Source organism: Mus pahari, chromosome 14, assembly GCF_900095145.1.
Source record: "Mus pahari chromosome 14, PAHARI_EIJ_v1.1, whole genome shotgun sequence".
Taxonomy (NCBI): Eukaryota; Metazoa; Chordata; class Mammalia; order Rodentia; family Muridae; genus Mus; species Mus pahari.
In genome coordinates this window covers 76,193,385-76,219,902 of record NC_034603.1, presented here as the reverse complement: position 1 = coordinate 76,219,902, position 26,518 = coordinate 76,193,385, and the positions used below count along the sequence as shown (strand labels likewise).

Below are 26,518 nucleotides of genomic sequence, written 5' to 3'. Positions count from 1 at the left end.
CACTTGGCGCTCTCATCTGCACAAGGCCCACAACTGGCAGAGCTCTGAAGAGGTGAGGGGGGGGGGTGTCTAATCCCAGCCCTGGGAATCCCGGGTGACCGGGTGACCGCCTAATACAGGGTAGATCACACACACCAAGGGCTGGCTGGCCAGAAAGTGCTTCACACCACCCCAGGCCAAGTCTGTTTAGCCTAAGACTGGGGATCACCCTGGGGGGAGGGGAGGGAGGACCACCCCACTCCTGGCAGCTGACGATCGCTGGATACCCATGGGAGCCTCAAAGCACAAGCAAGTCCCATAAGTGGGCTCTTGTTCGTGAAGACCCTTCGCCACATCCCCCCAGAGGCGGCTCCAGATAATTCCCAGAAGCCCTTGGAGGAACCCAACTGCCCTCTTAGTCAGTCTAACCATGCACGAGTGGATACATCTGTGAAGAGGAATCTGCAGGAATGCCCACTTGTCTGGGAGGCTCTGGGCTGAGAAACCCCGGACCCGCAAACTCTAGTCTCACAATACCTTTCTCTGAGTTTCTGATTTATTCAACATCTGCCCACCATGACATGGCATCCTGTTACAAGGCCAGAAAACAGGCCACCAGGGGCCTGAAAAGAAAGGCTGCCAAGTGACAAGTTGTCCCCTTTCTTCAACTGGCCCCCTTTGGCCCCATGCTCCCTAGAGTCTGTGCCTGGCAACTCTTCAGGGTCTCAAAGTGGTTTCCCCATATTTAAGTAGGTCCACAAGGGCTTTAAGTGTGTGTGTGTGGGGGGGGGAGAGCCATGTTTAAATGAGATTGAGGGCTATGTTTAGGTTTACTGCCCAGCATTGCAGGAAGTCAAGTTCCTGGGTGTGAACTCCAGCACCTAATTACATTAGGAGATGGGGGCATATCTATTCATGGACATCTCTGGCTACACAATGAATTCAAGGCCAGCCTGGGCTATGTGAGGCCTTTTCGCCCTGGGAAAGGATTAAAATAATAATAATAATAATAATAAATGAGGAAGATTTGAGGGGCGGTGGGGGGGGGGATCTTCCCCCAACTGAGAAAACAAAGCATTACACGATCAGTGATCAACAAGAAGAAAACCGAAAAGAGGTTTAAAGGTCTCAAAGACAACTGGTTCCACTAACGTCTCATGGTGACCATGGGAGGCGTGGCGGGGCAGGCTCTACATCCAGCCTGGGTCTGAGTTCTGCCTCTGCTATGGCTAGGGACTCCCAATGCTACTTCCCGCTTGCTTGCTTGCTTGCGGCTGTCAGCAGTGGTCACTGCCTACCTTGCTGACTGGGTCCTGTGAGGTCAAATAGAAACAAGTATGGGACCACACCCAAGTTATCTCATCACGAACCCAGAATAACATCTCAGTGATGAGGACTGAGACTCAGCCAAGGGCCAGGAAGCAAGCCAAAAATAGTCTCTAAGAAATCTAAACAGAAGCCCCACGGGCTTACGTAAAGGGTACCGACTTCGGAGATTCACTCAATGCCTTCATTCAGTCCTAGCTTGCTCTTATTTTACATGTAGCAGTGAGGCTCCCACACACTCTGTAACTACTGTGTCCTGGGGGAGGCCGAGCCCAGACAGGACAGCAGGGGGGGGGGGGGGAGAGAGAGAGACAGAGACAGAGACAGAGAGAGATGGGAGCAGTAGACATGGGGACCCAGGCCCTACAAACCTCACAGCCATCATGAAAACCCACCTTGATACTAACTTGTTGGACCATCAAGAAGCAAACTAGGGTCAGATGTGGTAGTGCTTGTATTCCTCTATTCTCAGCACTTGGGAGGCAGAATGCTGTGAGTTCAAGGCCAGCCTGGTCTACACAGTGAGTTCCAGACCAGCCAGGGCTACAGAGTGAGATCCGGTCTCAACAAAACAAAACAACAAACTAAACAAAATTATCCTATTAGAGAATACTGTGAGTCTTCGGGAGTTCTGTGAGGGGAGTGAGGTGAGGGAACATTGGGGAGGTGACTCAGCACTTAAGAATGCTTGTTGCTGGGCTGGTGAGATGGCTCAGTGGGTAAGAGCACCCGACTGCTCTTCCATAGGTCCGGAGTTCAAATCCCAGCAACCACATGGTGGCTCATAACCATCCGTAACAAGATCTGACTCCCTCTTCTGGAGTGTCTGAAGACAGCCACAGTGTACTTACATATAATGAATAAATAAATCTTAAAAAAAAAAAAAAAAAGAATGCTTGTTGCTCTTGCAGAGGACCTGGGTGAGGTTCTCAGCACCCACAGCGTGGTTCACAATCATCCCAAACTCCTGTTCCTGGGGATCTGGTGCCCTCTTCTGACATCTATGAGCATGGGGCACACATACAGTATACATGCATGCAGCATACATACATACATACATACAGATAAAACACTCATATACATAAGATAAATAAAGAAGAAGGATTCCCCTACCCTGTGTGGACAGTTAAAGAGCTCAGCCAATTATGAAAATGGAACCAGTTCTCCGAAACCTTCCATTCCTGGTGGATAAACCATGTGCACCTTACTCTCACTAATGCCAAAATGACGTTCTTTCTTTAAAGTTCTATTGGGGCTGGAGAGATGGCGCAGCAGTTAAGAGCACTGGATGCTCTTCCGGAGGACCCAGGTTCAATTCCCAGCACCCACATGGCGGCTCACAACTGTCTGTAACTCCAGTCCCAGGGGATCTGATGCTCTCACACATGCAGGCAAAACACCAATGCACACACATAAGAGAGTAAGTTATTTTAAATAAGTAACTTCAACTTTTCCCCTAAAGAGTATCTGTCACTTTACTGACAGGGAAAAACTGAAATAACGCAGTAAGAGCTGACAGGGGTTAAAACATTGGGGTCAAGAGCCCCAAACTAACCTCCCCCACTTTCCAACTGGACCTATGCAGCCAGTCAGGCTACAGGACGCCAGCCAACAGAAGCTAGTTAGTTTCAAACATGCGGAGAATAGACAGTTCAACTTCAAGAAGCTAAAACAAGCAAAGTCTAAGGAAGTGTCCCAGAACTTCACAGCGCAAGCCTAATGGGCCGTCTGTCTTTCAAGGTCATTCGCTCAGCAGGAGAAATCCTAATCTAATCCTTGCTGGCAGAAGGCCTTCAAAGGGCTTTCTGAAATGCCAGTTCTCAATTGGGTGCTGGGTGAGGAAAGCCTTCGGGAGTTATGGCCATGCCAAATTCTACCCTGACTTTCCCGAATCAAACACCAGAGGGTGGCCAGAAAGAGGGCATCTAGACCACTACACCCCAAACTCCACTATGAGACTCACGGGAAGCTGATGCTGTCTATCCACAGATCTGACTTCACTTCAAATGACCCACAAATTCAAAGCATGACCTTGCCTGACAGTCCACTGACCTCATCGGACCACTTCAATGGCTTGGATTGCTTTTAAAAATATCTATCAAAGCCATCTATTGGCCAAGGGTCTGAGATCAGACAGTCCTATGAAGGAGGCCTCTTCCTCGGGCCCCAGCTTCTGGCACGGGCTTGGGCCTTCATTAACAGAAACCTGAGCGATGCTCTCTTGAACACACGCACAGAGGCAGAGTGGGCACACTAGCCCTTTGGAGAAGTCTGACTTTCTGCTCCCTGCCTTTAATGGCCTTCTCTCAAAAGACCAAAACGAAACAAAACCCTTGTAATCATGTCCTGTGTCCTGCCTGCTCATTCTGCAGCACAACCAGAAAATCCACTTAAATCCAGATACTCATCTTAACCTTCTACTATATACTCTGTTTCCTTCCATGAAGACGCCGCCCTAGCTGTCCCTTCAATGCTCTCACTGCACCCACCCAGACCACCATGTTCCATGCACGATACTCTTCACCAGCATCCTGCCCAGCACATCCTGTCCAGGGAACCGACAGCCACTCACAGAGACGGGCTCTGCAAAGCAGGCAAGGATGGATGACCCCCCTCCCCTGCTCCCCGGGGCATTGCACCCCCAGCCCCATGTGGAAGGGACACCGGGATACTTACACGCTACTGTCCGTCATGGACATGGAATCGTCGGTCAGCGCGTCGCTGGATAACTCGCTGTCGTTGGCACTGGTGGCTGGTGCAAAGACATAGCCGGAGCCTACATGATAAGGATTAACCGGGTCGCTTCTCTTGAAGGACCTATGGGAAAAGGACAAGAGGACTGTGGTCACTGATCCCCACTGGAAACCCAGGCTATCAGGTGACCCCAGAATGATGTAGTGCATGATCCCACATCTGGCCTATGCCAACGCGCTACCCAGGCCCAGCTGCAAGCATGGGCAGATGGCCACAGTAAGGAGATTGTCTCCCCTTGGAGAGGAAGTGGGTTGGGTTCCCCAGCCCTCAAGAGCTGAGGGGTCCTCCAGAGTTGTGTTGCAGAGGCTGCCAGGGAACGCTACCAACTCCTAAATACTCACACACACAGCCACAGGAACTGACTGCTGTAGGCCTGGAGGCTAGGACTGGAAACCGGGGTAAGCCGAAAGAAGCATCTGAGGCATCCTAGCTCCCGCATCTGAGGCCTGCCAGCCTGGTCCAGAGATGCTCAAGCCTAGAGGCCTGGGTGAGTCTTCCTCCTTTGACCCAGGCGCAGTCAGCCAGAGAGAGCCGGATGGCACAGATGCTTGAGAGTCCAGTGGCAGCCATGGTCCTATGCCTGCAGTGCCCTTCCCCTCCACTGTGGCCTTCCTTCCCTGGGGCTGGCTAAGGATCCAGGGCTGAAATGAGCAGTTAGTCAAAGGCAGGCCCCAGCCCCTCATCCAGGGGTCTCCAGCCCCTTTGTCTTAGTGGCCTGTGGGTTCCCATTTCACTCTCTTGATCTGCTCCCAGAACAACCAGTGTGCCTGTCTCCTGCTGGGCTGTACTTCACTCGTGTCACCAGCTAAAGACTTCTGTTGGGGGGGGGGAGGAGAGACTGGGCAGCTGGCTGCAGGAAGGATCCCTTCCAGGGGTCAGTTGGCCTGAAGTTACAGGAGGGCTTCCTTCATTTACCCAGCGCCTGGCATAGTCCTCCAGGGCTCAGCTGGCAACAGCCGTGAACAGGGGAGGAAAAGGCTCCAAAAGGAGACAGACATGCTCCATCAGCCCTCGGCAGCTGCTCCATAAAGATAGCTGTGGGGCTGGCAGGGGAGAGGGACCTGGGAAAGGTCATGGTCAGCACTGGGCTGGGCTTTGGTCTCCAGGCACCCAGGTTCTGGCTGGGACACTTCACCATAATGTAAGGGCTTGTCATAAGGGAAGTATTTGGGTGCTGCTGAAAGCCTATCAGATCGCAAGCATTCTCCCAGGCAGAAGGCACAGGGTACAGTGCCCACTTTCCAGATAAGACCCTCAGTGGTGCCAGGCATACAGTAGCCACTCTGCAGAGCAGGAACTGGTGGGCACGAATGGACTGTGTGCTCTCACACAGTCTCTCTCTTGCTGATCACAAGATGCTTTAGAAAGTTCTAGAGTTTAGAATCCAAGGCAGGGTATGATGGAGGGGTTTCTTGCAAGGAGAGCTGGAAATGAACCAGGTGCGTGCATGGTGTCAGACCAGCAGGAATTTGAGATGACTCGGGACACTCCAAACACAGTGGGGCAGGGAAGACTAAGAAGAGGGTGTGTGGGTAGGTGGGTGGGCTCTAACCAGCTAGGCCAAAACTAGTTATACTAGTTACGACTGGTACAAGGGGCCAAGTGGGCCGTCTTGGTAAGGCCAGAGTCTATCCTAACAGGACAGAGAGGGGCCAGGAGTCTGGGGGGACGGTATCATAGTTATTAGCAGCACATGGGGCCCAAGAGGGCCCCGTGGCTGGTCTGGAAGCCAAGTGTAAACAGAAGCCCAGGGGTGAACTGCTGTCCTAAACTGGTGAGGCTCTCAAGGGGGCAGGGGAAGTAGAAAAGTCCTCGCAAATGCTAATAAGGTCCAAGTGACCGGAGGTGGGGGGACCTCCTTGCTGTCCTGTCACCCAGAACAAGGCTATACCCTAGTCACAGGATGGCGCCTGCCCAGCATCTGGAATCTCCTACGAGGGGCCCAATGGAGCTAAGCAACCAATGAGACCAACCGATGAGCGACCACCTGAGTGCAGCTGGACATTAGCTGGAGCCATGTTTCTGTCCCCCGTCACCAGTCTGGACTTGTAGCTCAGAAACAGAAATGCCTAGAAGCGCAAACCAGGGGTACTACATGTGAACTGTCTGTACACTTTTAACACATGGCTCTACACTGCCCCTCGGCCACTGGTGCTGCCCTACTGCTGAGGGCAGGGGGACTTGTCACTGCTAAGACCGTCCCTGCCTGCTCCTCACCAGCATGTCCTCACTCTGGAGTCCCCAGGCAACCAAGGCAGCAAGGACATAGAGCACAGGGGGCAGAGGCAACTGAGGGGGTGACCAGTGGTGGCAGGCTCCCAGCTAGCAAGGGACTCACAGGAAGATGGTGAGTCCTTGCTCACTCTCGCCTCTAGAGGCTGAACGGGGAGCGACAGGCAGCACATGGGGTGAGAGAGGACAGAGACAGGCCAAGTCTTTATTGAAAGCAGTCTGGAATCCCCTGCTGGGATGGGCCTGTCACAGTAACTACTACAGGGTCCCCTCCTTGGGAATCCAGAGGTACATACAGTCTGCACACTCATGATACAGGTGCAGAAGTCAGGGGCCTAGAGCTGGTGTTGGCTTAGCTAACGGGGGCAGGACACAGCTCCCCGAGGGGCTGAAAAAAAAATGAGTAGTTCAAACATGGCCACTTGCCTTGCAGCTTCTAAAGGCAGGAGCATTGAAATGGGGGTGAGGGGGCAAGTACCCCACTCGCGCTCCCAGTACCCAAGTGCCAGCAAAAAATGGAGAGATGTTGTGTCCCCAAACCTCTCCTCTTTTCAAAGCTGTAGTTTTTAGCATGTACCACAGCTGAAAGACTGTGTGCTCTGAGGGGGAACAACCTGTCTTCACACGTGTATCCCCAACACCAAAAGCAGGGGGTGGCCCCGTGGCAGGAGCTCCAAACTTGGCTGAGCCTCCTTCAAAGACCTACATCCATCAAATGGGCTGCTGAAAAGGTCTTCAAGAGGCAAGGCGGCGCAAGATCAAAACAACGAAAGCGGCCTGAAATAGCCTTCAAGCACCTTCCCTCCCCACAGTCTTGCTATCTTGGTGGTATTAACACATCAGCAACTGCTCAGATCTAAGACTTATACTCCAGCCTCTTCAAGGAGAAAATGACTCAAAAGAAATACCTTCCTCACCATTGCAACAAAAAAGATGCCCAAGTCAACCCTGAGGGTGTGTGTGTGTGTGTGTGTGTGTGTGCGCGCGCGCGCTTTCGCACATGGCTCCCAAAATAAACTTGTCTCCCTCCACTTCCAAAATAGAGGGCTACTGTGTGATCAGTCATTAAAAATGGAATACACTGCTCTTAACTCAGTTACTGCAATAAAGTGCTTGGATTTTCCTACAACCATAACAAGGCAGGCAGAGAAAGGGGCAGGGTGGTGGGGGAGATACACAGCAGACACTCAGCTTGTAAGCGCTTCAAACTTTATCCAAAGTGCCACATAACTTTAAGAAAATAGATTAGAGCTCTTTTCTCGTGATTACTTAAAAAGGGCACGGTGGGAGACTGGAGCATGCTACCCAAGTGTACCCGATTGCTTTGATGATTTCGGGAGGGTGGTACTCCCAAATGTGCAGTCTCTGCCTTCCTGCAGAGCCCGAAAGCTTGGGGGACACAGTGTGGGCCAGGCACCCACCAACCACTCCGCCACTGACATCATGGCTCCTGAGGGAAGGGCGTGTGCCCGGCTGGTTCAGGGCCTCTTTAGGAAACGCTGGGCCCACCTCCTCCCCAGCTATGGAGAGGGCCTCCCCCCGAGGACCCAGTTCTGAGGCTAAGCTTAGGGCTCTCCATGAGAGCCTCTGACACCTCAGCGTCACTTAACTAGCATTCTGGTAGGCAGGATGGAGAGACTGGTACGGGTAGACAGCGAGGGGTGTCTTCTGTCACCAAGCGCGGCCGGCTTGCCGAGTGTCTTAGCCAGCTGCGCTCTTGGCGTTTCGTCCTCTCATTACTGGCCACTGCTCTCTGCATAGCTATCCTGTGGCATCATTTTGTTTGATAACTGAAGCCAAACTTGATTCCAATGACTACACACACACACACACACACACACACACACACACACACACAAAACGGACCTCATCAGCAGAGTTCTTTCAGAGAACAGGAAGCCCTTGTGGCCAGCACAGGACACTCTGCTGGACCCCTGGAATTGTAAGCCAGGCCAGAGCAGAAGGCCCAAGGGGAGGGAGATGAACCCTGCCCAGGCCTGGGGCAGAAAGGGACGCACACAGGGAACCCTCTGAATGCTCATCCCTGTATCCTCCCTCTTGAGTGTGGGCCTAACACCTTAGCTCACAGCCCTGGCTCCACACAGCTCCAACACACCTCAATGCTGGCGGGGGAGGGGGTGTTGTTTGTGTGACGGGTTAGGACACACGCTCCCACCAGCAGGTCACTTATGCCCTTGGTTATTTATAGACATCAAGAGCCTGGGCATCCCACTCAACCAGGCACAAACCAGAGCCCTTCCCTCCGAGGGTAATTTCTGCTCTTCCGTCCCAACTATTTATATTAAACCCGACACCAAATCGGTAAGGGTACAAACAAGTCGTTAAAATCTTAGGCTCCTTTGAGTGCCCACATAAACACAGGCCTTGGAAGGCTGGCCGGTGCCTTGGGCACCCAGTGGCCAAGATGACTGTGTGCGGCTGAGGTGGACCGCCCCTCAGCAGGTTCAAGCCGCTTCCTTCATTCACTTCACTGGCTAACTTCCTCAACTTGGCCCCAGAGGGATGAGTGAGCTGTGAGCAGATTGGGGGGTGGGGGGGACTCAACTCTAAGAGGGGGGCTGGTCCCTGTGTTCCAAGTATGTGCTGAAAGGCAGACTTTTAAAAGTTCAAAAAGTAGAGAAGGGGGGGGCTCCTCTAAAATATTATAATGAGGAATGGGCTAAAACCTTCAGAGTTGCCATTTAAAACAGCTATGTGCTAACCTCGCTGCCCTTTACGGAGACCCAATTATTATTGTTAATTATACTAATTATAACACTTAACATCTTTTCAAAATGTTTCCCTTTACAAAAGCCTTTCATGTTTATTATTTTGATCCTAAGAACAACCTTAGGACACAGACAGGAGAGACGGTGCGCCCACCTACCTCACAGATGGGAACGTGAAGTTGAGACAGTTTCAAACCAAGCAATGCCATGGGGGAAGGCTGAAACTGGCCTTTCAGAGACACTGTACTAGGAAGAGAGCTTGCGTGTTAAAAAGAAGGGCCATCTGGGCGTGTCCAGGTAAATATTTTATTCCAACGTAACAGTAGGAGAACACACGCTTGCCCCAGTGTGGAAGCTAACGGGGTCACTCAAGAGCTGACTTCCATTCATTCATCAATGGCCTCCACAGTTCCCAGTGCCTTGCCTGGAGAGCGCTTTCTTACTGCTGACCCTGGGAAACCCCCACACTGTGCTATTTACAATGGTGACACTCTGAGCCTGACACTGAAGACACAGAAGACCCTCTGTCAGAAGGATGCTGGGAGAAGCCGCCTTCTTGCCACAGGCCTTAAAATCACTGGCTGCCAGGCTGGAAGGTAAGGAAGCCATCGGCCAAGTTTACCTACAAGTCTTGCAATGGAGAGGGACAAGAGATGCAGGTGCCTGTGTACACCCAGCTACAGTAGCCCTAACAGCCTCAAGCAAACAACCTGGCTCTGCAAGCCAAGAGCCACTAACCAGTCCCTCCTGCGATCCGACACTTGCCTTCAGAAAGTCAAGCCAGTGCCATTTAGGTGTAGACCAGATGTCTGAAAAATTGGTTAAGTTCACTCCCAAAGCTGCAAGAGCGCCCTCTGGTGACTGGAGAGCAAGCCCTTCCCCTACTTGCCAGCAGCAGTCAAAAGCTGGAGATGGTGCCTACATCGTACAGGACCTGGGGTAGAAACCCAAGAGGCTCCAGATCAGCAGTCAGGGGCGTACCCCCTCCAGCTGCTGTGGGACACTGGAGACCACGCCCCCGCAAAAGCCGGCAAGATCTCCAGAGACCCCGTGCAGATCATATCCTGAGTCCCTGACACGGAGAAATGCACATAGCAATCCAATGTGACCCCCCCCACCTCCCATCCTGCATGTCACAGGCAACAGACTAAAAATTAATAGGTGCATCCTCTTTGGGGATCGCCAAAGAAGCAAGGGGCAGAGAAATGCATTCTAACGGGTCTGAAGTTGCCTGTAAAGACCAAGACTCTTGAGACTTAGCCAATCTATAATGGATTATTTGTTTTAGAACCTTTAAAAAGAGAAAGTGGTCTGGTCGGCCAGGTTCTCCCTCCCCTACACACACACACACACACACACACACACACACACTTCTCTATCAGCAGTAAGCAACAAACCATGAATTGAAGTCTGACCCTGGGGGCTCAAAAGCATTTGAAAGCTGGATTAACAGCCCAGCAGACTCCAAAGTGAAGGCTCCTTCACAGGAGAAAGTCGCAGGGCCTTCCCCAAGTTAGTCAGAAGCTTTCCTTCCTTCCTGGGAAATACCGAAGTCTACCAAGGGAACTGCAAACTCGGTTGCTAAGTCGCTCGCAGGCTCTTAACATGAAAAGTCCAGAAGATTACACTCATCCCTCCCCTGGTGCACACCACAACCCAGCTGCCCCTCCCCCCAAGCCAGAGTCATTCTACTTTGAAGATTAGCGGTGGAACTGGAGCTTAGTAGGTCTAGTGACTCAGAGGCATCAAAAGCTGCTGTATTCATATTTTCTCTCTCTCTCTCTCTCTCTCTCTCTCTCTCTCTCTTCTCTCTCTCTCTCTCTCCCCACAGCCCAGGATAATAAGTAACCATATTAATTATCACTGCCTGCCACAGTTTGAAGTTAGCACTGGAAGGCTGCAGGTACTCAGCTGTGTCTGCATTGCAACGCCCCCCACACACACACACACAAACAACAAAACATGAGATCAAAGGGTTCCTAGCCAGAAGCCCTAGCTCTCAATCAACCCTTTTCCGCCTCCCCCAGCCCAGCCAGCCACCACCTACCCACCCTAACAGAAGACATCTGCAAAGCTCATCTTCCAGGCCCTGTGCCCACCCCACCAGCCCAGCCCAGCCCAGCCAGAGCCTCACCTGAATCCGTTTTCAGCTGTTTCCGTGGATCTCACACTCGCGGTGGCCCGAAGAGTTTTGCTGGACAAGCCAACCACGGTGGGTGAGAGTTTGCACTTGAGGTCGGCACATGTCCACTCCTCTTCTTCATTCAAGGTGGGGAGGTAGCCACATAAGACCTTTAGGCTCCCCAGTCCCCCGTTACTCATGTAAGCTGTGTTTTCCCCCCCACTCCTCACATATTCCAGGTAAATGTCAGAAGTCAAGAACACCTGGTAGGCATTTTCCTCCATCACCGCCTGGATCTCGGTCTGCGCCTGGTCAAACATGACCGAGCCGATCTGTTGCTTCTTGATGCCATCTCGTATGTAGGTCTTGGTGGCGGGCTTCAGCTGCTTGGAGACAACACTGTTGTTCTCAATGTACCTCTTATAGATTGCTTTGGCCACTCGCAAAGTTTTGGTATCCTTCAGGTTCATCTGCCTGAACCCATTACAGGCAAACCAGAAGTCCAGAGTATCCACACATTTCTCCCTCTCCAGGAAAGTCCGGAAGAGATATGCCCCGTCCTGGTCACCCAGCAAGGAGTGCAAAGACTTGGTCCACCTGGTCAAAGGGGACTCGGGGGAGGCCCGCCCCTCGGGCTCCCCCAGCCCATCTTCATTCCGCCTAGCGTTAGAAGAGACAGGCATAGGTTTGGTGGACTGGACCTTGCCCACACTAGGCTGACACGGCCGGGTCTCCCCTTCTTCTCCCGGAACCGGGGGCCGCGGAGCATCCTCGTGGAAGCTGCTGCTGGGATCTGGAAGAAGAGTCACCAACACGGCGCTACTCATGGTGGGGGAGAGCGTCTCACTGAGTTTGGGGTTTGTTTTGCTTTTTTTTTTTTCTCCTCCTTTTTCTTCTTCCAGTTCCTCTCTGCGATCGGCTTGGTCTCTCTTAAGTCAGCAGGGGCTCATGTGAGCCTCCTCTCTGGAAAGAAAAGGAGGGGGGAGGGGGAGAGAGAAAAGGGTATTGATCTAATCAAAACCAGATCTACCCAACATCAAAGCAAGAAAGTAAACAGGCTTTTCAACTCCTCAAATTCAAATCAAGCAACCCAGCTATCCGCGAGGTGCTCATCTCAAGTAGCCGACGCAGCTTTTTCAAAGGCGAAATCTGAGCTCCCCACACACTTTTTCCGCGGGGTGGGGGGAGGGTGGAAGGAGGAAGGTGAGGCAGAAACAGTGACACGGGAGGTGTAAGACACAACCTTCCCCACATTCCCGGGGCCCAGGGACACGCGGGGTGGGTAACCTAGCTGTACCCCCTCCCACGACAACCAGAACACGCAAGCCAGCCTCCCGGCTGCGTGCAGGTGAAACCAATTTCGGTAAACTTCCCCACTCTGCTCTGCACAGATAACTCGAGCTCTCAAAGTACCCTTCCCCGGCATCTGGTTCCCATTCCCCCCACCCACCCCTCCTTCTGCGCTCCCTCGTCCCACTTACAGAAGATCCCCGCCTGAAAAAAAAAAAAAAAAAAAAGCCCGCCCAGCATCGGCGGGAAGGGGGTCAGCAACTCGCGAATTCGGCATGCACCCCCCCACACCCCCGATCCCGGATGATGTTGCCTAGACTCAAGACTCTCCACCAAAAACGTGGCTCCGTCTACACCTCTTGTCTTCTTCGCCTCGCCAAAGTAGAAACCAGTTCACTAAGTAAGAGGCTTTGATCTTCAAACTTTTAAAGAGAGAAGAGAAACCTCGAGACCCGCCGTCCCCGGCTCCCCAGTCCACCTCCTAGAGCCACGAACCCAACAAAACCGGATCAGAAGGCTTCTCACGCTACTACTGCCTGTGCCAAGAATCCCAAACTACACTGATCCCAAGCCAGTCCTTTCTCCAAAAGAAAAGAAGTCTTATCTAACCAATAAACAAGCTTCTCTCCCTAGCCAGGGAAGGATCAAACTAAAGAGGGGTGGGCCGGGGGACAGGGAGGAACGCCGGGCCAGCTGCCCGAGACCCCGGGTCTGGGTGGATGCACACCGCCCCAGTCCCGGAGCTCAGGCCGCCAGGCTGGGCACAAACCCGAAGTGGTGGGGCCGGGCAGTGTCGCGCACCCGGGCGCAGAGAAGGTGGCGAGGCGCCGTTACCTGGAAGATGAAGGCCGCCAGGCTCTCATCTCCTCTGAGCCCCTCCTGTCCCGTCCCTCCCCGGCCCAACTGCAAACGAACGCCTCCAGAGTCCGGGTACGCCGTCCACCAGGAGCGAGGCCGGAGACCCCGGAGCCCGGATGGGGGTAACTCCCTGGTGTCAAGCCTCGCAGAGGTTCCCGCAGAAAAAAAAGCACGGAAAGCAACCGCCTAGTCCAGAAATGGCGACGCGCGGAGTCTCGGCCTCTCCGCAAAAGGGGCGGCGAGGAGGAACGGGGGGACGCGAGCGCCCTGGGCTCCGGCCGGTTCTACCCTCAGACTGAGCCTTCACCAGCGCTCCCGGCACCTAAGCGCGGACCCGCGGATGGGAGGGGGAGACTAGTGGGGAGAGAAGTGGGAGGGGGCGGGGGAGGGGCGGGGAGGGCAAGCGGGGGGCGCCGCCACCCTTTCATCCCACCTTCCAAAAGCACTCGCATGCACACGCACACCCCAACTCATCCACACCCACGGCGACTCGACCCCCGAGGGCGAGCTGCCCGTCTCCGCCTCCGTCCGGGACGCCACTTGGAGAAGTCTCCCTGACCGGCCCCCCGCCACCCCGGACCCCGCGCAGGGGAGGGGACTCCAGCTCACCGCGCGCAGGGCCGCCCGGCCAAACCCCCCGGAGCGCTGGGCGCCGAGCCCGCCGCTTCCCCTCCGCGCGGGCCCGGAGCGCGCCCCGAAATAGCCGGCCTGCCAACTTCAAAGCGCCGCCCCGCACATCAAAGCGCGCCGGCCGCCGGACCGCCGCGGCCTCGGCACTCACCATTGATCCGCTGGCGCACTCCTTGCGGAGACCTCGCAGGCGCCGCGGGCAGGGCCCCTGCCCGGGTCCCCCGCTGGACTCGCAGAGGCTGCCCCGGGGCCCCCCCGGGTCCGCCCGGGCGTGGGGAACATGAGGAGTCTCGCGGAGGCGGAGGAGGGGGTGCACGGAAAACAACGATCCCGAGGCGAGAGCGAGCTCTGCGCCGGGGGGCTTGGGGGTGGTGGGTGGGGGTATCGTGCGCCCCGCTGCCCCTTTTATGCAAAAGATCCGAGTGGGCCTCCGCCCCCACCGCGGCCGCCCCCGGCCCCCGCCCGGCCGGCTTTCAACCCAGGTCCTGTTTCCAGCAGTCACCAGGCGCACCAAATGTCCTCCGGGCGCTTCCAACAAAAACTGCGCTGTGGATTTAACTGTGCACTTCAAAGGCGCGAGCCGAGCGCACGGTCCTGGAAGGGAGCTGTGCGAGCCGCACCCGGGCCAGCCCAGCGCGCTCCAGCGCCCCTTTTGGGGGCCGTGCAATCCGCACCCCTCTACTACCCCGGTCTGCTCCCGGTCGCCCCCTCCCGCGGCCCCGCGCCCCGCTGCCAACCGCCCCCAGGCCGCACGGAGCTTTCTTGGAAGCGGCTGCGGCGGGACCGAGCCTCCGACCCCACCTTTTACAGCAACGCTCTCCTTTGGGGAGGCGGACGCCTCGGCCTCCGGGTGGCCCCGAAATCCATCGCGATCGGCGGCTTATTTTTATTTCCCGGTTCTTGGGCCGTTACTGAGTTGCCAGGACCTTATCAAAGCGCAGCCGGCTCCAGCCGACTCCCCCGGGCCGGGCTCGGGGAGCCAGTGATCCCGCCGCGCCAATCACAGCGGCGCTCGGCCGGCCCGCGCCGCCCGCCTTAAAGGGACAGCGCGCGCCCGCTCTGCCCCGCCCCGGCCCGGCCCCCGTCGCACACTCAGCTCCCGCGTTAACCCTTCCTTGGCCCTCGTCTGCCCCCCGCCTGCAGCTGGCCGCCCCGGGGTGTTCTCGGCCGGAGTTCTGATTTCATCTTTCAAGTTCTCCGGCCTCTTTGCTCACGTCTCCTCCCCCGTGCCTACCTAGCGCTCTCCAGCTCTAGAATGCCAGTTTCTCTCTGGCCATTGCAAGAACTGCAATAAAGCATCCGGGCCCCCTCTCCATCAAATCAAACACGTTCCTACCTTTTTTCAAATTTCCCTGGGAATTTGGAGGGCCTTCTGGTAGGAGCTATAGCCCTGGGATCCGCTGGCCAATTCTTAGGGCGTACTCTAAGTCAGAAGGCATGATTGTGTGTGTGTGTGTGTGTGTGTGTGTGTGCGCGCGCGCACGTGTGCACTTGTGCTCCGGTATCTGCATTAATATAGAAATAGTTTGTGGACAATTTGCAGTTGTGTTTGGGTGAAGAAGGGGGAGTTGTGAATTTGTCTCCACAGTGGAATCAAGGGGCACCCCTCAGCTCCCCAATATTGCAACTTTACACATCAGTCAGCACCTTCCTTGCGCACTCATGGACCTCTTTCCCCAACAAATTCGTGCCCGCCATACTCTCCCAAAGGGCTGCCACCATCCCATATGTTACTTATTAAACCGCCGTGGAATGCCTCCCACACACGCGCGGTGTTAAAGTATTAAAAATTCACCCCACTGTCACCTTTGAATTCCTTTCCACCTTCTCCCAAAAATATTTATAAGGCACGGGCCTTTAAAAATATGCCATAAGTTCAGACATTTATTCATTCATCTGTTGTTGTAGAGCATTTCCCCGTGGATGAGCTGATAAACTTGGGGGATGGGGTAGGGATGGAAGTGAGTTCTTACTTCACAAACCCTCAGTTCTTCCCCAACCCCTGCACCACGTAAGCCAGAGCTGGTGACACATGGCTGCCATCTCAAGGTAGAGCCAATCAATAGAATGAGAATTCCAAGACCAAGGTAGTGAAATTGAAGCCAGCCTGGGCTACCTAAGGCTCAGTCTCTCTCAAAGGCAAAGCGGTAACAGATCAGCAACGACAAAATATCAACAGCAAGCAGGGCGTGGTGGCGCACGCCTTTAATCCCAGCACTCGGGAGGCAGAGGCAGGCGGATTTCTGAGTTCGAGGCCAGCCTGGTCTACAAAGTGAGTTCAGTTCCAGGACAGCCAGGGCTACACAGAGAAACCCTGTCTCGAAAATCAAAAAAAAAAAAAAAATCAACAGCAGAGCCCACAGCAAAGTAATCCAAAGACAGGAAAGCCAGGGCCTGACCTTCTGGGGGGAGGGCAAACATTACGCTTTGGAGACTTTGAAACAGGTAAGAAACATGGCTGCCCAAAAAGGGAAAAGTGTCCCCCATGTTCTACTGGAGAAAGAACCCGGGCTGCAGCAAAGCACCAGAGAACTCACACACCTTAGGCCTCAAACTTCACAGCCTAGAAAGGAGGCCACATCCCCCTGCTCTTCCTCCATGGTCAATGTACCTGGGTCACATTGCAACCAGGAGCTGACCTCTCTCTAAAGGCAGCAGTCCCGGCTGTGAAATGTGGTCCTTCCTGGGAAGACCAGAGGGAGTGTGTTCCCATGATGCATCTGTAGCTTGAGACAACTACCAGGTGTGAGGAAACGGGCGGCTCTGGTTCTCTCTGCCTCCCAGCTCTGACATGGTATATGGAATCCTAGACCAAAGGCATATCCGCCCACCTCCTCCATCAACCCCAGCAAAACTGTTTCCTGGGGGGGGGGGGTCCTTGGGCCACAGAGGGGTTGTTACAGAAGCAGAAGTATAGAGAGAGGCATCAACTGCCACAGAAGCAAGTACATGCAAAAACCCAGGGGTGTATGCATATGTGCCACTCCCCACCCCACCCCACCCCACCCCTGATTATTCTTCTCCTCCCCCTCTCTCTGGGGGTCGGGGGAGAGGGGGGGGACATAGAATCATCAAACCACCCCAAATCAAAATAAACAAGGTTCAGAAAAGAGGAGGCTTTCAGAAAGGAACTAGAACCTGGGCCTTCATGGGTGGTTTTCTCCCCTCCGCGTTGTCCCCACTGACCCCCCCCCCACTGCCCCTGAGCCACCCACAGTCATCACAAGCTGCCTTTAAACCGGCTGCTCCTTCCTTATCCCAGAACTGGGACAGTGGAGGAAGTGCAGCTCCGGGAGTCCCTTGTGGTTGGGATCTTCTCCACAACAACCCCTCTGGGAGCTGGGCTTCCAGAGCAGGTGTTAGGGTCACCTCAGGCCAACAACTCCCTCTACCGTCCCTAGCATCTCACCCAACTTGATGTATACAGGAACATTTTGCATCTAGCCAGAAGAGGCTGGGTGAGCCCTGAGAGGCAGGAAGCCCTCTCTGGTGCCCGGGTCTTTAACTCACTTGTTGCTAATATTATTAGAGGAGCATCCAAAGGCCGTCGATCATTCCCAACCCCTCTCTCGAGATAGCAGCTTGCCATTTTCCTCTTCTCCCTGGCAGCAGCGTTATCATGTGACTTGTTGTAATCCTGCATGGTTGCCTAGAAACTGGAAAGCAAGGGGATGGATTTCTGCACATGCTCACTCTCTGCCCCCCCCCCTTTTAAAGTAAAACCTTACAGAGGATAAGACAGTCCACTTGGCTTAAGTGTAGGCAAGCTTAATAAGACAGAGAGAGCAGAGAGGGGTCCTTTTCTGGAATTCTGTCCTGGGCTGAAATCCTAGAATACCAGAAAACAAGGCTAAAGGCTCGCCCCACAGGAGGCATCCGGCCAGATCCCTGACCCTTGTCAGCTTTCACAAAAACCATTGTGCAGGGGAAGTCAGGCCAGCTGGGACTAGAGTTGCTGAGACCCAGGATATTGCTCTGAGATTCAGGAACTCTGACTTTTCCTCCTGGGGGGGGGGAGTGCCACCTTACACAATGTCCCTTTGTTGGGAGGGAGATGAGGGAGACTTGGTTAACAATCACAGCTTACCTGACAACTCTGGACGCCATTTATTTACACATCTAGAGGCAGATGGTGTTCCATGAGAGGGTTGTAGCGCATGCCAGCAGTAAGCACATGCTACATACACAGGTTGGCAGATAGTATGTATTCAAAACTTTTTTTTATCTTCAGTCTTCAAGATTTTCCTCTAACTTTATCCATGAGGGTCGTGTGCCCGTGTGCATTTCTGGTGCTAGTGTAGGTCTGAGAAGGTATCAGATCCCTCTGGAACTGGAGTTGCAGATGGTTGTTAGCTACCGTGTGGGTGCTGGGAATTGAACTCCAGTCCTCTAGTGCTCTTAACCACGGAGCTATCTCTCCAGCGCCATAATGGTTATTTTTGCGGTTACCCTATTCCCCCGACAGAGCGCTCCTGGGTGGGAAATATTGGGGTTCCGTGTGTCTCTGCAGCACAGCTCATGACCAAAGGAACCTGAGAGATAGAAGATTTATCTCTGCTCACAGTTTCGAGGGCTTCAGGTCATCGTAGCTGAATATACGGTGGTGGGAGTGTGTAGTGGTTGTTCACACCACAGCAGGCCAGGAAGGCGACAGAGCTAAGATCCAAGAGCAGGTCTGACCTTCAAAGGGCTGTTACTTGTGACCCACTCTTAACGGTTCCACAGCTGCCCCAAATGGGGAACCAGCTGGCACACCAGTGTTCATAAACACTTGGGGACATTTCTTATTTAAACTCTAACACTGCCAAACCTCTGGACAAAGATACTATCCAGTCAGGAGTCAATAATGACCCCGGAAGCTGATCACAGGAGGTCTTATAGAAGACAAGCCTCAGGAGACAGTGACTGTTAGTCTTCATTGTCTTACCCGGATTTGGAGACACACCTTTGGGTGAGTCTGTGAGGGTTCACTAAGAAGGAAAGACCCACCTCGAATGTGGGTGGCACCTTCCTGTGAACAGGAATCCCAGAGTGAATGAAGATGGACAAAGGAAGACCTCCCCTTTTAACCCTGAGTACTAGCCACCATTAGCTTCTACTTCCTGACTGTAGATGCGGTGTGACCAGCCAGCCACCTGGTGCCTCGCTGCCATCCCCTCCCTGCTGGGATAGACTGCATTCCACAGAGATAGATGGAAAAGCAACTCTAATATAGGCGCTTTTGCCTTTCCGCCATCCTTCAGAGACTATCCTAGCCTATCCAGTACGAAGAAAAACAGCAACATGGGGGAGGAGATGGTCTAGCTGGTAACCTGCTTGTCACACAAGGATGGGGACCCATTAAAAGCCTGTGTGGACGGGTATCCGAGCTCAGGGAGTAAGGGTAGTTGTCTCCAAATCCACTGAGATCCTGTGCAAGATCCTTTCTACACACATGTCTTCTCTCTCTCTCTCTGTCACACACACACACACACACACACACACACACACATCCACACACCATGTAAATGTAAAAGAACAAAGGGGCTGGCTAGCCATGACAATGCAACTGTAAAACTAACAACTTCCTGGCCAGTCAACTCTAGCCTAATGGGTGAACCCCAGCTTCACTGAGAGCCCCTGCCACAAAAGAGGTGAAGAGCAACTGAGGAAGGTGCCTACTGTTAACCTCTGGTCTCTGTCATGTATATCCAGATACACATACACACACACACACACACACACACACACACACACCATAAAGTAACACTTTTCCAGCTTAGGCGACTTTTCAAACATCATCTAATCTAACCCTGGACTTTAGAAACTGAGGCCAATTACTCAAGCAGAAGGGAAAGAGATTCACCCAGGATGGTTGTGGTGGTTGGAATGTGCTTGGCCCCAGAGAGTGACACTATTTGGAGGTGTGGCCTTGTTAGAGTAGGTGTGACCTTGTTGGAGGAAGCACGTCACTGTGGGCATGAGCTTTAAGACCCTCGTCCTAGTTGCTTGGGAGTCAGTCTTCTCCTGCCTGCCTTTGGATGAAGATGCTGAACTCTCAGCTCCTCCAGCCCCACATCTGCCTGGATGCCGCCACAGTCCTGCCTTGATGATAGTGGACTGAGACTCTGAACCTGTAAGCCAGCCCCGATTAAATGTTGTCCTTATAAGAGTTGCCTTGGACATGGTGTCTGTTCACAGCAATGGAAACCCTAGCTAAGACAATTGTCATCTCCACACCAGAGCTATGTCTTGAGGTCCAGCCCTGTTCCTCCCAAAACTTGGATAGGAAGCCTGGGATGGGAACTAAGAGCAGGGCTTCCACAGCAGGCTCAAGACAGAGACTGGGGTGTTTTCCTAAAAGAACAACAACCTGAAATCCCTCTAAAGTGCCGTTTGTTCAGCACCTTGGCCCTGGGAGCTCAGCTCTTTCAGCCTGCCCTGGAAAACCCCGAGTCTTTCATGGAAGCAGTGATTTCCATGGGCATCTCCATGGGCGTGGTGGCCCACCTAAGGGAGGTAGACCCACCCGCCTCAGAGGAAGGAGGAGTAAAACTTGAACCCAACATCCAGCCGTTCCCCCTACCTCTCTCTCTCTTCTGGCAGAGGAAGCAGCGGTATGGATGCTCAGGACTTTGAAGCTACAGAGGGGGAAGGAAGGTTCCTCTGAGAAAGTTAGGGAAGCTTACTTATCATCGATACATGAGATTGAGAAACCTCAAGAGAGAGCATCTTAAAACTTCCAGATGAAGAAGAAGAAGAAGAAGGCTTTGACAAGTTCCTTTCAATAGGTCTACCCTGCCTTTCCTCTTGGTCTGGTCAGTCCATTATAGCCTCTCTCACAAGCAAACCATTTCCAAGCTATACATATCTGAGTGTGGTGGTACAGGCCTCAGGACGCAGAGGCAGGGGCTTCTCTGTGAGTTCAAAGCCCACCTGGTCTACACAGCAGTCCCAGACAGTGAGATCATCTTTTAAAAAAGGAAAAGAAAAAAAAAAGCCTACTTGTGAAGCCATGGAGTCTATGGGACAATGGCTTTCTCCACTGTTCCCCCTCCCTTAGCTGAAGGCATCCTCTCACTGGGGTCTCTGTCCCTGGGCTTCTTCTCCAGAGAGTCCCTTGAACTGTATGAAGCCTGAAGCCCAGGATCTCTGGAAGTTGTAACTCTAGCATCTCTCATGGTCTTAGTTCACCACCGCTCACATCTTGCTAAGCCAGCCATAGGTCTGTCCCGGTGTAGTTTGGTTAGTTCAGTGTTTGCCCAGCCAGCAGCAGACCTGGGTTCAGTACTTAACACCGAGTACTTCACTGACTGTGAAGTAACAAAGAACAACCGACCCCCAAAGCCACTGCGCCCCTCACTGGAGCTGGACATCTTTGCAGAAGGCCAGGACCACACCATCCCCAGCAGGCTGCATTACAAACCCGGTCCAGGTCTTGGCTGGCCTTTCTCCTTCCAACACTCCATTCATCCTCCCAACACTGTTAAATCCACACCCTAAAAATCTCCCATCACTCTCCTTCCCACATCCATGGCCACTCCCATAGCTTTCGACATCCCTTGCCTTGGCACCAACAGCACCCAACTGGTCTCCTTGCTTGCACTTCATCTCCCACTCCATATCCACAACCCGAAGCTCACCTTGTCTGTCCTCGGTTTCAAATCCTCCCCTGATGCCTGTAGCCTTTACCTTTATGTATGGCCCCAACCCTGAACACCACCCCTAAGGTGGCCTTTCTGGGAGATCTCCAGCTTCATTCCTGTCTCTCCATCCTCACCACATACAGCCCCGCATGGTGGCTCTTATCTTCCGCTCCCCCTCATTTTCAAGATCTCCTGAGTGGCCAGCCACTCTCTGGTTTCTTCACTCCTGTCCTGTACCGGTGGCGCTGGGTGTGGAGTGATGCCTACCCTCATAACTCCTGCAGCACTTGGACCCTGTACTCTTCCGTCCTATGGACTCAGTCAGGGCCAGTCTCAGATCAGGGACCATGCTTTATGAGCCTGGATCCTTAGCTGGATGCCTGGCATATTGTTCAAGACATGAAAGAAGTAGATTGTGGACAAGAGCATTACGGGACATATTGAACCGCTAGTGAATGCTGTGCGGCAGCTGATGAGAACTGATGCTGGCCTCTGTGCTGAATTGGAGGGGTGGGGGCGGGGGGGGTGCCAAAGCTGAGCCTTTAGTGGCTGCTTCTTAGGTTGTTTCTATGGTTCCTAGTTGTTAGCATCCAAACCCTATGGAGTTCCCATCCCTTGACCACAGGTGGGAATTACTGGCTGTCTTCTAATAAATAGAATGATGTAGAAGGAATGATGGGATGTCCCTACTGAGATTAGATTTTAAAAGATTGTGGATGGCTTTTTTTTTTTTTTTTTTTTTTTTTTAAGACAGTCTCACTGTGTAGCCCTGGCTGTCCTAGCCCTGGCTGTGTAGACAAAATGGGCCTTGAACTCAAAGATTCATCTGACTTTACCTCCTGAGAGCCGGGATTAACGGCACGCCCCCATTGTGTCTTGCTCAAAGCTGTAACTTCTATCTGTAATATTTTCAGTGGGATTATGAGGCAACCCTCACACCAACCGAGTGCGGGATCTGGAAGCCAGTCCCCAGCCAAGACTTGGAAGGCCCTGCAGGTTTACCTGCCATCACACAGGAAACCCCGAGCAAGCAAGCCACGCCCAGACTCTGAAGCCACAGATTGAGACCCATCCCTTAGGGAGGGGCGCGGCAAGCTCAGATCTCTCGGATAAAACTTTTGCCCTGTCAGCTCATCTTGCAAAAGCTAAGAACCAGGTTGCAAGGCACGCTGGGGGCGTGAACCCTTCCTGTACTTTTATTAGATAAGAGAACACTGGGGGTGGGGGGGGGGAGGGGAGGGGTGCAGTGTGACCTGGCAACAATTAGAGTGTGTTTGAAGCTCTTCAAAGGCTTCTTCTGGACCTTTATAAAGTACAGCAAAACTCTCCAAAGAGATTATGAAAAGAAAACCTAGTCATTTTGAGATCGTACTGATTACAAGAGCGGGAGGGATCACATTCGAACCCCACCTCTGCCTAAGTTGCTTCTGGAAACTTGCTACACGAAGGGGTAGAACTTACTGTGGGTATTGTTAATCAGCTACTCCAGAACTGATCTGAGGGGTGCTGGACCTGAACAAAAGATGCTAAGGAGGCATCTCTGATTTAAATGCAGTGTTAAAAACGGAGGTGGAAGTGCTAAGGGAATGGTGGAAGTGAAATGATGATCCTATTGAAAACAACTTCCGAGTGCCAGCCAGATGCGGGCGACGGAGTGGGGCATGGCCCAGGAAGACTTTAAGGAAGCCTTTGTTATTTGATTAGTTTTTAGAAGAGAAAGTTCCTTCAAACTGTGTACTCTGAAAGGAGAAAACAAAAATTGTCCCAAGGTCCCTGTGGGTGAACATCATGGTTTTCTTAGCAAAAACATTAGCTTTATAAACAAAATCAAATGTGTGCGCTGAGCCCGGCCTCTTGTACTTCCTCAAAAAAAAAAATAATAATAATAATTTCACAGATAACTTTAGGGCATTAAAAAAAGGTAGACTAATTATTGAAACTATAAAACCCTGCTCAACGAGTCATCCTGGCGTTAAAAGGATGTTGGGGGGGGGGGAGGTTAAGTGGCATGAACAAATGCGCCCAGCTTTTCAGGAAAGGAACTCTAGAGCCGCACTGGCGAGGAAGGCGAGGTGGCGAGAGAAGCTTAGCCGGCGGTTCTGGCTCCTTTTCCCCAGGGTGGATGGCCTCTTTCTGCAGACATGGGAATCGATGTGTTCGGTGTTCTAACTCTGCCTGCCTCGGTAAAACCAAGACTCCTCCGCTTAGTTCACAGCACAGACGATGATGATCAGGGATCCGGAAGCCAGGTCACTGGGGCACTGGAGGTGTGGCGAGGAAGCTACCTCCCTGTGGGTGTGCCCGTTCCAGGGAGGGATCAGAGTCTGCAAGACTTTCCTGAGGCACCGAGGTGAGAGGCCCAGGTGTCAGACGGCTACCTGCCCGGGGGGTGGAGGGGAAAGGGAGGGGCGGGGGCCAGGTGCTGTATACCTCGGGGACACCCCCAACTGCTGGATCGCCTTTCGAGGTCAAGACTGAGGAAGATGCTCCACAGTAGAGCCCTACCACCCAGGGAGCGGGTGTGAGCTGGGTAGGACCTTGAAGGTCCTCAGTCCATTTCCACTTTCTCTGGCCGCCACCCACGTGGTGAGGATCGTGCACCTGCTTCACCCAAACTGGGCTCATCTTTCACTGACGTGACCTTCCCTAACCCTAGAGTCTTGCGCGTCTCTATCCTAACAAAAGCAGGCTTCCTGTCTTCCCCTAAACCATCCCTAGGGGCTTCCTCTGAATACAAAGGTGAAAAGGTGCCCACCTTAAACCCCAGGTGGGGGACCTGCACATTCTTAGGCCAGGCTATTTCCTATGCAGTCTGTGGATACCTGATGCTACGGTTGCCAGGCCTGCATGTGGTACAGAGCCCTGCCCTCTGCTGTCTGCCATTTAGGTGAGGGTGTGAAGACCATCAATCACCCGTGGCCAATTTTGGTGTGTGTGTGTGTGTGTGTGATGTTAGAGAGAAGGGGTGGGGTGGACTAGGGCACCAGATATGGCCCCCCGAGAAGGTGAGGAGAGGCCAGAAAGCTCAGGCCAGAGAAAGTGCTGCCTTTTCTAGAACCCTACAGAAATGGGCAAGGCTGGTCCAGGAAGGTTCTCAACCTGTGGGTCCCGAAGTGGTCACATGTCCTGAATATTAGGTATTTACATTATGAGTCATAATGCTAGCAGAATTACAGTTATGAAGAAGCAACCAAATCATGTTATGGTTGGGAGGGGTGTCACCACAACTTGAGGGTCGCAGCATTAGGAAAGCTGAGAAGCATTGGTTTAGAGAATGTGAGCCCAGGAGGTGGTCCCTCCTCTCCACCCTCTTCCCTTCCCTTCCTTTCATTGCTGAGATTAAGGAATTCACAGGTCTTCTGGCTAGGCTACCACATCGCACTGCCTTACCTGGCAGGAGGTACTTTCTTTATGTGACCATTTAACTCTGCGCCCACGAGTGGGGCTCAGGGCTATGCATGGAGGCTCTGGAAGGAGAAGCCTGCCTCCCCCCAACCCAGCAGAGGCCATCATTCCTCTATGCCTTAGTTTCCCTGGATGTAAAATGCTCGGGAGCGTAGGTGTTGGGGCTAAATGAGGCGCCAAGGCCAGGTGCTCTGAGCATGCTAGGTTAAGGTTAGCCATCTTAGAAGAAACCAGCAAAAAATAAGGGTGTCACTCTGGCTGGGTCCTGTTTCCCTCTAGGGATCTCCCTTCCAGGCTGTTGCTTGTTTTGTTTTGGGAGGTGGGAGTGGGGGATCGCTGCTTAAAACCTCCTTCCCTTCTCTTTAAAGTGGGAATAAATCAGGGGTGCTTGAAGTGATGAGGGGGTGGTGTCCAAACGGGGTAAGCTCGCTTTCTCTCTCTCTCTCTCTCTCTCTCTCTCTCTCTCTCTCTCTCTCTCTCTCTCTCGATGAGACAGGGACTCTCTGCATATCCCTGGCTGTCCTAGAACCTGCTCTGTAGACCAGGTTGGCCTGGAACTCAGATCTGCCCGAGTGCTGGGACCAAAGGCATGTGCGCCACCCATACGGGGCTGGTGGGAATTTCTTTTGTTGAAAGCAGTCAGTTTTCAGCTTCCTGCTGATGAGGAGAAGGTGTCTGCTGCAGCCACCTGATGCTTTCGCTGCCTCTTCTCTGGCTTTGAGTGGCACCATTCCCACCCCCACGGCGTGCAGCCATGATCCTGGAGGAGACCTTTCAGTCTTCAGCGCGCTTAGGATCTGTATTCAAGATGGAGTGGGCAGGGCTCAGGTGGGAAATACTCCAGGCTGGAAACGAGTCTGTGTCTGTGCTCAACGTGAAGGTGTTATGTCGTGTGCCTGCCCTTTGTGTATGTGGTATGTCTGTTTACTATTGTTGTTGTTGTTATTATTATTGAGATAGATCTCTTGTATTCTAGTGTGGTCTTGATTTATGACATAGCTGAGGATGCCCTTGAATTTCCAATTCTCCTGCTTCCACCTTCTGGGTGTCGGTTGGGACTACAAATGTATTCCAATCACATCTGCTTTCTCTGGTGCTGAGGGTAGAGCCCAGGGTTTTGTTCATGCTAAACAAGCAGCACACCGACTGAGTTCAACGCAAGCCTCTTGTGTGGCCTCCCTTTCTCAGTCCATAAAATAGCAATAAGGACCCATAACCAATTTGTAAAAAAAAAAAAAAAAAAAAAAACGGTTACCTATATAAAATGACCTTTAGCCTCTTATGCTTCCTGCACCTCCAAGCAAACCAGGGGACGCATAATACAGTAGGAATTGGGCCATTCAGTTACAGGGCCCTGAAAACAATGACTGGAGACATGGACTGTGTTAGAGCCGATCTAGGAAGCTGCCAAGAGCCCTGGGCGTGGCAATCAAATGCAGCCCTGTAAGTGTGGTCCTGGGCAGAGCCAGGCCAGTATAGCCCCTGAGTCTATACTGATCTAAGCTGACCTTTCTGCTGTCCCCTCAGAGGGAAGGTGTGTCTGAGTCTTATAAGTCACATCCACCACT

At 53.0% G+C, this 26,518-nt stretch overlaps 1 protein-coding gene across 4 annotated transcripts in view; it reads right to left on the bottom strand.

Moving 5' to 3' along the window:
- Positions 1-17,517, bottom strand: part of Axin2 (axin 2) — a 32,433-nt gene extending 14,916 nt beyond the window's left edge. The window contains exons 1-3 of one of the 4 annotated variants that reach the window (XM_029546487.1): positions 17,431-17,517; positions 11,155-12,105; positions 3,982-4,122 (exon numbers count right to left, since the gene is read on the bottom strand). In XM_029546487.1, the coding sequence (XP_029402347.1) occupies positions 3,982-4,122; positions 11,155-11,969 (956 nt within the window). In that variant the 5' untranslated portion in view covers positions 11,970-12,105; positions 17,431-17,517. Of the gene's footprint in view, positions 1-3,981; positions 4,123-11,154; positions 12,106-13,266; positions 13,330-14,071; positions 14,289-14,721; positions 14,935-17,430 lie in introns of those variants that run through there. The other 3 variants (XM_021211994.2, XM_029546485.1, XM_029546486.1) reach the window with 3 other exon arrangements.
- Positions 17,518-26,518: the final 9,001 nt, after the last annotated feature.